Genomic DNA, 13,436 nt, shown 5'->3' with positions numbered 1-13,436 from the left:
TGGAACCTGATCATTGATTTAATAAGAAATTAAGAAATTAGAGAAAATATGCCTTTTTCCCAAAAGTGGTGCCTACGCCGCTCCCACGACAAATCCGCTCTAGTAGAAATATCGGTGGCGGAGTTAGGAATCCAACGACACCTTCCATTTCCCGATCGGTTGAGTATCCATCGAGAAATAGGGGAAGAGAGAAAGGAGACAGAGATGGAGACGAAGAGAATTGCAGAGAGAGATTGAGAGAGAGACGTGGAGATACTAACTTCCTCTTTTCTCCCAGAAGCTTCAAGCTTCTTTCAATCATTCTTTTTTTTTTTTACTTACTTTACATATAACATAATAATGTTATACTACATTATATATATATACTTTAACCATTATATATATATATATATCATATTATTTATTTAATATATTAGATTTAATAATACTTAATTAATTCATTCATTCATAATAATAATTTTTTAAAAATTATTTATATTTATTTATTTATTTTAATAATGTTTAATTAATTAATTAATAATTACTTTTAATTTTTTTTTCATACTATTTCTTTTTATTTGTTTATTTAATATGTTAATTTAATAATGCTTAACTATTTAATTGATTAATAATTTTAATTAATTAATTTTTTTTCTCGAGTTATTATAAAGGTCAATTTGAATTATAAGATTTAGTCAACCAAGTAGTTGGGGTGTCAGAGGTTAATGGTTCAGTCGACCTAAGACGGTGCGTTGAATTCAGTATGGTTGACCGAGCGAAGTCAACATGTTGACTTCTGATCTGTTTGGTCGACTGAGACATTTATATTGTCAATGATTCGGTCGACCGAGACCACTTAAAAATGTGCGTTTATGTTCATTTTGGCTTCTGTGCTTCATCAATCCTGTTGAAAAAAGCATGTGACATTCAAATATAAGGGTATTGGTCCCTATGGTCCTTCTATGATTTATCTGAGCATTCAATTTAGTAGATTCATGTATTATTACAGACCAAAATAATAAAAATTAAATGCAATATAAGTAAAAACAAAATGTCTTCTTCTTTTATTCTTCATTTTCCATGAAATTCGCAAGAAGTGTGTGAATTTTATGTTCATGTTAGCTTCCATTTTTCGGTATCTTATGTTCGTACTAAAATAAAAATATATTCACATACTAAATGCACATATAAGATACTCATGATTTATCAATGTCAAAATAGGGATCGGACTTTAAAAGCTAACAAATAAATATTATGAGCACATAAATATTATTGCGTTGGCATCATGGATTCGACCGATGGACCAATAGGGTGGACCGACGGACGCCTACAAAGTCCAAGACAATGGACCGGGCCACAAATTACCAACGCGGCCCATGACGCCTTGTCCTCCCCTGCATCTTAAACCCTAAACCTAAAATAGAACCGCACGGACAACTCGAGGGAAGAAGAATCGATAGGGTTTTAGTTGTTTGTACTTTGTGGCTCACCAGAGCGTTCCCGCGACTTCTTCGTAGGCAGAGAGCAGGAGAAGATGTTCCCTGGAATGTTTGCGCGCAAGCCCGACAAGGCGGCGGCTCTGAAGCAGCTACGAACCCACGTGGCCATGTTCGGTGCATGGGTGGCCGTGATTCGAGTCACTCCTTACATTCTTCATTACTTCTCTGACGATAAAGACGAACTGAAGCTTGATTTCTAGTGCAATACCTGTTTAAATCTTCCTGTTTTGAGGTAATTAATGAAAATTTCTATTCGAACTTTGTCTCTTTTTCGTTCCCCTTTTAGAGGTGGGTGTTTAGTAAGTTTTGTTTTGGGTTGTATCTCCTTGTGAATGTGCTTTATTCGTTTTCATTTTAGAATTCTTTGAGTTGTCTGTGAATAAAGCTTTTTTTTTTTTTTTTTTTGAAAATTTCTTGTCGAAATTTCGCTAATTTCTGTCTTCTTTTTCGGATTTTATTTTCTTGTAAATTTGTAAATTTGTTTTCATTTTAGAAATCGCTGATAGTCTTCTTTGATTTATGATGTCAGTGTTTTTTCACCCGCTTCTTTTTACTGCTGCTAAAATGCTTGAGTAGGTACTTGTTGTGACTGACATGAATCGTAATAACTAAAGGGGGCAGCCAGTGCATAAGGCTCCAGCCGAAATAGGGACAAGGGAGGGTAACAAAGAGCGGAGTAAAGCTTCATTAGGACTAAAGTTAGGTAGGACTAGTGTTGAGCATGTGTCCTAGTTGTAAAAATTTCTGCGGTCATTTGAAGAGAAAAAAAAGAAGGGATATATTCTCTTCAAAACTAAGAAGCAAGCAATTTGCAAAAACTAAACTCTAATGCTAGGCATTTCGTGGTTGATCAAAATGTTTGGAAATTGGAATCTGTGGACCCATGCAACAAAAACTTTGGGGCCTCGTGTTTTATGCATTAGCATTCTATTCCTGTTGTCTGATCTCTTAATCTAGCGGAGGCTGCATCTATAATCAGGATCTAATTTTCCAAACATTATCTTGTCTCATGTTGCTTTTGCCCTCTTGGTTTGGATGAGGACATATTTGGTTTAATGGATTTGTGGGCACTCTCAGGCTGATCAAAAGGATGCTAAGTAGTTGGACGTTGTATAAAGCATAATGATAGTGGTGATTGGGTTTTAATGGATTTGTGGGGGCACTCTTAGGCTAATTAAAAGGATGCTAACTAGTTGGACTTTGTATAAAGCATAATAGTAGTGGTGATTGTGTGAGGCAGCTATATGATTAATTGAAGGAAGAGTATCAAATCCGATCTAACCACTAGTTTTATTTTAAGAGTACAGAACTTCAATTGCTCACTTTTATCATTCTGTGTAGTGTGTATGCATTAAAAAATAACTTCCTACATAGGCTGTGTGGGTAACATAGCCTAGATATTCCCTTTGGAGTGTGGTTCAAAGGAGTCAAATGTGATATATTTAGGGTAACAATTGCTATGTGATGATAGATGGTCCAAGATGATGGGAGATAGTGGTAGGCTGGTAGCCAGCCAATGTTTATGAAAGACCTTGATTTGAAAATCAAATATCTTATTTAGCATCGCCAAAGTGACATGGGACTAATTGGGAGGTCTTTTAGTACATCATAAGACTTTTATGCATAGTTATTCCAATTGTTTTAAGGTTTAGAATGTTCCTTGCATGATTTTATTAATGGGGGCATTGTTGTGCTTATGTTACATATTAGTTTTTTTAAAAAAAATAAATTTATGGGTGGATTTTTTGTAATTGAAGGCAGATATGACAAGTTTTAATTGCTAAAAAAAAAGAGCTCAAGTCTTATGAAAAAAATGAAGCTTGCGGCCCCAAGTTTACTTGTGCACCAATGGAACTTGTTTGCAACGTCTTATTCCATAATCCATATAAATATGCTCATAATCATATTCAACTTGTTTTGGAATTCAATAAAAAAAAGTAATTCAATTCTGCTCTTGATTGTGATGCATCTTTTCTTGGTTTATTGCCTAATATCTTTTCATCATCATCTTCATTATCATTTCCTAAAGTTTTAAAATTGTTTCCCTTACACAATGGTTAATTCATGGGACTTCCCCACAAGGATGGTATGATGTCTTAGCACTTGTTCGTTTCTATTCATGTTGAGATTTTGGAAAATAAAATGCCTAACATAAAATATATGTCAAGTAGTACATACCAATGTCAATACAAACCTTACTAACTCACACTTACATAACTCTATTACATACTAATAATGCTAAATGACCAACACAACCATCAACACTCCCCCTTAATTTTGAGCATATATATTATGTGCTCTGACAATCAGCTTGAATGTGTTTTGTTCGCTCATGGAAGACCGGTTGGAGGCAATTTGGATAGTAGTTTGATTATCACACATCAACTCCATAGGCTAAGAATATGGAGAACCGAGTTCTTCCAGCATGCTCTTCAACCAAACAAGTTCACATGTAGTGTGAGCCATGACCTTATACTTTGATTTTGCACTTGACCTTGCCACCATAGTTTGTTTTTTACTCTCTTGAGAAATCAAATTACCATCAACAAGGGTACAATACTCGGTTGTGGATCTTCTGTCAAAAGGTGACACGATCCATTTTGCATTTGTATATCCCTGAATATGAGTGTGACCATGATCTTGATATAAGATTCCTCCACTAAGTGCACCTTTGAGATATCTCAAGATGTGAATTATTATGTCCCAATGATTTGTCCTCGAAGGATAAAAAAATTGACTCTCAACACTTGTTGTGAAAGGTATAACCGACCGAAATGACTATGAGATAATTTCGAATTTCTAGCAAGTCTTCGATACTGCCTTGGGTTAGGAAACAAATCACCTAATTTGACACTTAGGTGAAGAAATTCCTTTGTGACGAAATTCCTATACGAGAATTCGATACTTCTATACCCTAGAAACACTTCAATGGTCTTGATTCCATCATTTTAAATTTAGTTTCTAGGAAAAGCTTTAGATCCTTTATGCCTTGATCATCATCACCAGTAATCACAATATTATCCTCGTACACGATAAGTAAAATTTTGTCGGATGGAGTACAATGGTAAAATACAAAGTGATCTATGACACACTGTTGGAGGTCAATTGATCAAACTCAAGTGTTCATCACTGAATCGATCAAACCATGCTTTGGGAGACTATTTTAAAGCATGTTATGAGATTTTGAGTTGACATACTGAGCTTGATTCCTTTGAGCAACAAACTCAGGTGGTTGTTCCATGTAGATCTCCTAAAGATCACGATTTAGAAAAACATTTTTTACATCTAATTCATGTAGAGGCCAATGACAAGTAGTGGATAAGGAGATGAAAAAATGTACTGAGTTAAGTTTGGTGACTGGAGATAGTGTTTGTTAGAATATCACTTCACCTACAAGCTTAAGTTGTTAAAGTTGTGAGCCAACAATGTACATCAAGCCTTAACACTCCACCACGTGTGCAACCTGTCAACACGTGGAGAGATAAACACATGATAGATAACTCCCATAATAGGGAATACAATAAATTTTTTTAAAGACCACATAATAAACGCGAGCAACAAGACTAGAACTGAGGACTTCCTTGTAATTAGCTTTGATACCATGCTGAAATTTTGGGTAAAATGAAAGACCTAACATAAATGGTAGGCCTCTCCCTCTTTTTATAATATATGTCAAGTAGTATGTCAATGACCATAATGCCCTTACTAACTCACACTTACTAACATAACTCTAGTACATACTAATAATGTTAAATGACCAACATAACATCAACGATTCATAACCCTCAACAGTTGTTTCTTTTTTTTTTTGGGATGGGGAGTGCTGAGATTCATGAAGGTGGTATGGATGATATATAGAGGTTTGATGCCAACGAAGGGGTAATTCTTCTAGTAAGGGAAGGGATTTCGAGGAGGTTTATGTTTGTTGCGTGGATGAGCAAGATAATTCTGCTGGGACAACTGGGAAAAATGTAATAAACAATGCTTAAAGCATTTTATGTGTTGTGAATTCCAAAAATATTCAAAAGGAAGATTCAAATGTGTTGAGTAGCAAGGGCAAGGAGAAAGAGAAATGAGGTGATTTGTTGGATAATGATAGTGTTGGTTTTAGTGAATTTGCCAACAATGGCGGTTTTCTTTTGAATGGGATTTGAGATCAGTGTGGCTATGATTTTGAATCAGTGTTTTAAAAGGCTCAATCGAGGCTCGCCTTGAGGCAGCCTCAAGGCAAGGCATGCTTAAAACGCCTTGAGGCTCAATCTAAAATGCCAAATTCCAAAAAGGCTAACGCATTACATGCTTAGGCTTGTACATTTTTACAAAAAACACGCTTTTTGCGCCTTTTAGTTGAGGCTTACTTATTTTGGGTGTGTGATTCTCAAGTTATAATTGGTTGAAAAATTTTAACTACATGTTTGTATAAAAGGAATGTCATAGTATGAGTTTATTTCTAAAACTCTTGAACCTCAACCTTTCCAAAATAACTGAGAGTTGTCTCTTGTATCATGAAAATAGTTTGAACTTTGTAATGGTATAACTATCTCTTGTCATGATTTATGTCATGTATTCAAGTTAGAAATTTTTGAATGGCCAACAAGTATTTTGCAAAGTACATCTAATTTTTCTTTTTTGTGATTTTCTTAATTTTTACTTTGTTTTAAATATATATAATTTATTTAACAAATTTTTATCTTAAAAAACAATTTCTCAAAAGGCTTATGCCCCAACGCTTTAAGGTTTACACCTCGGCTTTTGAGGGTTAAAATCATCCAATTTACTTGTGGATTTTATTGTATGTGCCTCCATCTTCAAGGGAGGGTTTAGTGGGTACTTTTAAAATTGAGGAGGATGGCTTGGGTAAGGAGTAGCAGTGTAATAAAGGGATTTTGCCCACTCTAGTTGTTGAAGTTGATTGGAAGGACTTAGAAGCTCAGGCTTTGTTGGAGGTAAGAGGAAGTTGAAGAAGGGACAACATGAATTAGCAAATTTGAAGTGTTCGATAAAATATGAGGGCCAGGGCTTAAATGTGACTTGTTAGTTAGGTCCCTTTTATTTTTATTTATTTTATTTGATTCTTTTTGAGAATTGTTTGTCCTCTTTCACGCTGTAGTCTGTAATCTTCTTTTCCTCTCTTAATATGTCTTCTTTTATTATCAAAAATGTCTCAAACAAAAAAAACAGAAATTTTTTGAAAAATGATTTCATATGTTAATTCTTAAATTTGCAATTCTAAATATTACATGGAGATGTATGTATAATGAGTTTATGGCAAGAGGTCATATACAAAACTCAAAAATTACTAGGTTATAAAACTAGAAAATTCTTATTCAGAATTCTTACAATTCAAAATCATCTTTTAAACTCAAGATTCCAATTTAGTAACTGTGTTAACAATTGTTTCTAGGTTTTTTAGTTTTGCAATTCTGCTCGAGTCCCTTACCAAAAATCCATATCTTTAGTCTTTAATCTTGTGTTTGATCTAGGTTGTTGAGATTTCGGTGGCATTCTTTTTTTTCTTGGGGGGTATTCCACCTTTTATAGCCTTCTAAAATTTTATTTTAAATCCATTTCAAACTCAAGATTCCAAATGTCATAACTATGTTAATGGTCTTCTCCTGTTTTTCTTGTTTAATTTACTTGCATTTGCAATTCTGCATTCAATCCCTTCCTAAAAATCCATATAATTGGTCTTTGGTAGAATTGATGTTCCTGTATATATATATATATATATAGAGTATAGATATATATACTAGTAGTCTAGTGTGTGTGTGTGTGTGTGTGTCTATAGTTCTTGAAATCAGGCCCTTCTGTTGTAGAGAATGTATGATTTGGGTGCAGTCATGCTCGTCTTCTTGTTGCCCTCCCTTGGGGATAGGAAAGAGTTAGAGGGGCTTGGTCCACCATGTTCATTCCGTGTTGCTTCATGGATTCCTGTCCACAGGGCTGGGTGATACAAATCCCTCTCAATTTGTGCCATTGTTTTCTTTAGCCGTTTGAGTCCGTCTTGTGGCTGAGGGATTTGACATGAATCTATTAAGGGGTGCAAAACACTAATATGCTGTTAGTTAAGTCAGGGTTCATTTTGGTGTGGCATCCTTCCAATGTCAAAATATACCTCTCAACTAACCTTAGCAACGAAGTAATAAAAATGTAAACTCTTATGTTAAAAAATGTTTGATCAACTGGGAATGGGAACACATTTCCAGAAATCACTTCCAATAAAACCTCTTCAATTCTTGCACATGCGTTGCAGATGCTCGGAGGACTGGTTCAATAATGAAATAATCATATTGTTGATGTTTAATATAATATTGGACTGAGGGAAGCGTTATAAACTTGGCCATAATACAAATAAGCTGGTTCAAAGGAGTATTTTAATAATTTATTCTGGACAGGGTGGCCAAACATGATGAAATATAGAGATAAAGGGGGCGATTGCCTCCCTTGCCCCTTCCCATATGTTGGACCAAGCTTCTCTGTTGTCTTCACTTGTTGGTAATGTATAACTGACATGAAACATATTAAGACTAAAATGGCTGGCGAATGCACAAGGTTACAGATGGAACAGGTGGGCATGGTAAGATCTAGCGGTGCAAGGCTTCAATAGAACAAAAAATTGATATGACCAATGTTGGGCATCAGTTGTAGATGTAAAACATTCTGCTCTCTCATTTGAAGAGCCAAAGAAAAAATTTCTCTTCACAAGTCAGAAGAGAGCTAATTGCAGTTTAGCCCTGGAGGGCAGTTGGCTTGGGTGTTGTCACTGTTCTGAAGGTGTTGCTTGCACTTTGTGGATTGTGCAATGGCTAGGTTTCTTAGCAAGTTTGTTTTTTGTCTACCTTCTGGCAGTTTTCTTCCCTAGTTAGGACTTGGAATCAAGTTAGCTTGACCACCATTTTGATGAGGTATTGGTGGGTGATGTAAAATATAAGAAATCTTCTCCTGGTCTGATTACTTTATCAAAATGTTTCAGAAATTGAAATCTTTGGACATTTTGGCCATCATTGTTTTAATGCGCCGACATTCCAATCATGTTGGGCTTTCTCTTAATCCAGTGGAAGCTTGTATTCTAAAAAGATAGACTATTTTGATCATGAACTGGTGATTTCATGGTTGTTTCTGGCATCATGGTTTGATTGAGGACGTACTGGGTCTGAATGGATTTGGGAGCACTCTTAGGTGGATGAGATGGATGCTAACTAGTTGGCCTTGTGTAAAGTATAATAACAGTTTAAGGCTCCCATCTGAGCCTTAAATCAGGAATATCAATTTCAACCAAGTTGTTGGTTCCATTTAGCACAACCCGAAGTCCACGACTTTGTTAAGCTCCCTAGGGTTCCTCTGACTTAAGGAACCATACATGATATATCTGGTCTAACAATTGCTATGTCATGGCTAGACGGCAGTTTGTTTTTCCCATCATCTTAAATTATGTTCTGTGTCTTGCCCTGCCTTTTGAAAAGAAATGGGGAGAATTCCTTGTTATCTACACCAGTTCCAGTAAATCTGAGTCATCTGATTGGACTCAAGGCTGTGATATGTTGTCTTCTTCGGGTATTGTTGAATTGCTCCAGAATCCTTTCTAACTAAAAATAAGATATGGGAAAGAAAAAAGGGTGCACTTAAATTCAATTGGGACTGTTGATTTAACGTGGTTCTGGTGGTTTTGGTTATAAAAGATTGGTACTGAATTACACTAAATCATTAATATACGACCTCCACCGCCCCCCCCCCCCCCCCCCGGCCCCCAGGCGGGCGGGCAGACCCCACTATTAAAGAATGGCGTTGAGCTAGCATGATGTACGTATGTATTGTCATATCACACACTACGGGATTTAAATGATCTCTGGACAGCTAAACTGGATGCAGGAGTGATGGGGATGGGAATTGCATAACCAACTAGGTGGTGCTTTGATCATTGAAAACATTGTCTCTTCCATAAGTTTATATAGTTTGATTACTTGAGATGTGTAATCTCTTCCATAATTTTGTTTACCCTATAGATCTTGCTATTTGATTTTGTTGGCATTTGAATCTTGTTGCATTCCTTTAACATGTTATCATTAATTAGATAGTTGTTTTGATTATCGAGAACATCTAGCTCTTCCATAATTTTATTTATTTGATTATTAGGGATGTAAAATCTGCTCCATAATTTCTCTGTAACTCTTGCTATTTGATATTGTTAGCATAATTTTACTTTGTTGTCAAGTTAGGGTTTACTTTGGCTATATGATATTCTACATAAAACCTCGGCCCATCGTTAGAATTATGCTGATGCTGCTTCTGCTGCATTACTTTTCCCCTCTCCCTCTCCCTCTCCTCTGTAAAGAGCAAAATTGAGAGGATATATTTCAGTACGATGATGGGCCTGGAAAATAATCACAATATTTAAAATTGTTATACTGACCATGGATGCTGCCTTTGGCGTTGATAATTCCTTGAAATTAATCAAGTTTGCAAGCTTCTAGTTTGATGATGGGCCTGGAAAATAATCGCAATATTTAAAATTGTTATACTGACCATGGATGCTGCCTTTGGCGTTGATAATTCCTTGAAATTAATCAAGTTTACAAGCTTCTAGTTTGCTGGAGGTTCCCACTATTCAAGTTTTACCAGATTTAGGGGCTTGATTGTGTGTTTGCTACACACAAGTTAAGATTATATGCGACACTTGGGGTTTAGTTTCAATTATTTTTCTCCTCTCCAACACCAATTTTTATCCCCATAATCACTTATGTTTTTTTGGGTACTGCAGTGGGTTTGGGAGAGGAGCATGCTCAAAGAAGGGGTTCCCCAAGTTTCTCTACAGCTTTTTCTCTTCTATTTATGTACCTTCCAAAGTTCATGTTCTTTCCATGAGATTTAAGCACTTAAATGTCTTTTTCCCCTTACAATCCCTCTAGAGGGGACGTTGTTTAATGGTTAATCAATGTTGATTATGATTTAGTGGTGTTAGCAGGGAGAAATTGACTTCTCCTGCAGAAGACAGGAAACTCTCTTGTGCATATCATGTTCTCTCATATGCTTTAATACCCCGCATTGAACTAGTATTTAATTTTCCGTTCCTCGTTTAGTGATTTTCTCGGCGTTGTTTCCATCTTGAATCTCCCATGCCATTTTGGTCATAAGGGTTGAGTCTTGACCTCATCTTCACCTAATTTTTTATGCGGAATTTTAAAAGCTATTGACTGAAAACTGCAATTCTCATCTGAAAGCTTGACCTCAGGTCTGTCAAAATGCTACGGTTGTTTCCTAATGATAAAGATGTGTTTGGATCATGAGAAATGTGAAGAAATTTGTTTGGGGGGGGGGGGGGGGTGGTGGGGGAGGGGGATCTAAAGAAAATGAGGACAATGAAATGAAAATGTAATCTTGTTTGTCCTATTAGAATGTTGACCCTTTTTTCTCAAGAATAAATGTAATTTACTAATACTAGTGGGAAGAAAATTAGTTTGTCTTGGAATGTGTGCATCTTTCGTCCATTACATTTTTTAACTGCTGATTTTTCTTGTCTTCCAAACATGGCAAGTTAATATATTTTGTTAGGCTAATTTCAAGGTGCCCCTAATTTTTGTCGAAGAAGGTGAAGTGGGAGATAGAATGATAGGATGATAAAAATGGTGTATAGTCTAGCAGACTCCACTCGAAATACGAACTCTTTCTAATAATGATTTAAGTCGGGTTTGCATCAATTGTGAGTTTTGAAAATCCAAGTTTTATTTGATTAAGCTTGTTTCGTTTATTTAAAAAAAGAAGTATTAACAACATAATAAAAAAGTATTGTTGGATACGTATATTTTTACTTGGTAAAATAGAGAAATAAAAATACAACGGAATCTCGATTGTATTATTGACCTCAAATTTGACTTAACCAAAATGGAATCGTTGAAAAAGAAATTATAAAGAGGAAAATGAGGGCTGCAGGAGGTTCTTGTGGAAACCATCCATCCCAAATTTTGTTCCAATTAAAAAGGAATAATGTAAGCACAAAGCACATGGCAAGCCCTAAACCCCCCTTTTAAAAGCATCCACTCATTGCATTTTTTGACCATTCCTTGGTTTAAATCTCTTCTGCTTTATACCAATCCTCTGTGTTTCCCATTCATAAAGCATCTTTCTCCCCTGCCCCCACCTTGGATGCTTCTATTCTCCTCCTCCTCTCACAAATGAAATTTGAGTCGTCAAATGATATAATTATCATAGTAAGAATATACTATTAAGATTGATGATCGCGCGTAAAGATTAATTTTATTTCATTATTTGCAGTACTTGGTTGTTATTTTTCTACTTTTTGATGATGGCCACTTATTTCTATAAAAAAAATATAATTTTTTTTTATAGACTCATATGTAATAATTATTTTATTCTTATTGTACAAATTATTGCATGACATAATATAGAAGAGTTCATGTTGTTTTATGTAATTGGTCGAGAGATGATTTATGCAATGCATCTATTGGGGTGGTAGGGAGCTGAATCCCTGCTCTGTTTGGTGAGCAATGGCTGTTGATTTTGACATACTACCTGTGCATGCAAATTATTAGCATGCTAAAACCCTAACAAAACCCGTAAGTGATTTTAATTAATAATTATCATCAGCTTCATTCAACATCACATTGATTCAGTCTTTTTCTCAACTCGGAATGAATCGCACTCAACTCACAAGTCTCTCAAATCATGATTTGTATGGATGTGTTCTACGGTTTGCAGCCACACAAATCAGAAGACTAATTTGCATTTTTATTTTCTTCTCTCCTCTCAAATGAACTACTGTGACGTTCATTCTCTCTCTCTCTCTCTCTCTCTCTCTCGGGTGTGAAGAAAACAAAATAGCCAAGGAGAACAGTTTCCGCATTATCAACTAATATAATGAATTGATATTGGCAAATTAAAGAAGAATGTATTCTTTGGCAACTGAGAAAAAGGACTAAATCTAAACTAGAGAATTATTCCTTGATTTTGTGAATACAGACACAAAAAAAATCTTGAGTTGAATCAAAATCTTAGGTTTTGCTATTCCTTAGTTTTACATTCCAATCACCAAGAATATATATATTCCTTAGTTTTACATTCCAATCACCAAGAATATATATTTATTTATTTACAGTTGCTTATTTTGTGGTTGGAAGGGTGAATTTTGGACTTTGGATTTATATTTGTGCGAATTGAATAAAATATAGTATAAAATTATTTTGAGTTTTTTTTTTTTTTTTCCAAATTCACACAAATTCAAATTCAAGTCTCTATATTTCCAAACAGCATCTTGTGATTTTCTCAAATCCATAAAATTCAAATTGGCATCACCATCTAAACAAACATGAACTTCATCATCTTAGCAAAACTAAGCAATTTTAAAACATCTTTGTTGCAATTCAAATTTGTTGATCCCTCATGAAAATCATCACTAAATTGCAATTCAAATTTGTCGATCCATCATGAAAATCATCTCTAACTAACAACTTAGCTCGTTGTTTGACACATAACCTTCATAAATGGTATAAAGAACAAATCGAGATGTTAGTTTGTCAAACCTTTCAAGATCTCTTATTTCTTGGAGACCGTACTTGTAATGACCTGCTTATCTTATCATATAGTAAAATATATCTATTAATATAGTCAACCTGAACCCATGGGTAACGAGAACACATTTGACATTCACAGCGGGAACCTAAGTAATAATTTCTCATAACTATAAAATACATAATACCAAAGTTAACTACAATCCGCAATACTGTGTTTATATACAATCTCCCAAAATATAAAAAAATATTTACATATCTAGGAACTCACAACATAAATTTCTTGTCCCTAAATCAAAACTTACCATCCTAATGGGGTAGTATCAACCTATCTCAATGGCAGCCTCGATCCGCCGGTCTTTCTGGGTTTCCTGAAAATTATTTAAGTTTTGGGGGGAGGGGGGGGGGTGAGATACTTCTCAGTAAGGGAAAATAA

The 13,436-nt window shown here is 35.2% G+C and overlaps 1 protein-coding gene across 1 annotated transcript; it reads left to right on the top strand.

The window, feature by feature from the left end:
• Positions 1-1,378: 1,378 nt before the first annotated feature.
• LOC131156279 (mitochondrial import receptor subunit TOM6 homolog) lies at positions 1,379-10,474 on the top strand. The gene is made up of 2 exons (XM_058109822.1): positions 1,379-1,710; positions 10,237-10,474. Exon 1 carries the CDS (start codon positions 1,514-1,516, stop codon positions 1,676-1,678), a length of 165 nt encoding a protein of 54 aa, XP_057965805.1. The 5' UTR covers positions 1,379-1,513; the 3' UTR covers positions 1,679-1,710; positions 10,237-10,474.
• Positions 10,475-13,436: the final 2,962 nt, after the last annotated feature.

Source organism: Malania oleifera, chromosome 5 (genome assembly GCF_029873635.1).
Source record: "Malania oleifera isolate guangnan ecotype guangnan chromosome 5, ASM2987363v1, whole genome shotgun sequence".
Taxonomy (NCBI): domain Eukaryota; kingdom Viridiplantae; phylum Streptophyta; class Magnoliopsida; order Santalales; family Ximeniaceae; genus Malania; species Malania oleifera.
Note: the sequence above shows the minus strand (reverse complement) of the source record. Positions and strands in the feature narration are given on the sequence as shown.

What these genes read in the sequence shown, in the direction of transcription:
- LOC131156279 (XM_058109822.1), top strand. Translation starts at nt 1,514, where the DNA reads ATGTTCCCTGGAATGTTTGCGCGCAAGCCCGACAAGGCGGCGGCTCTG.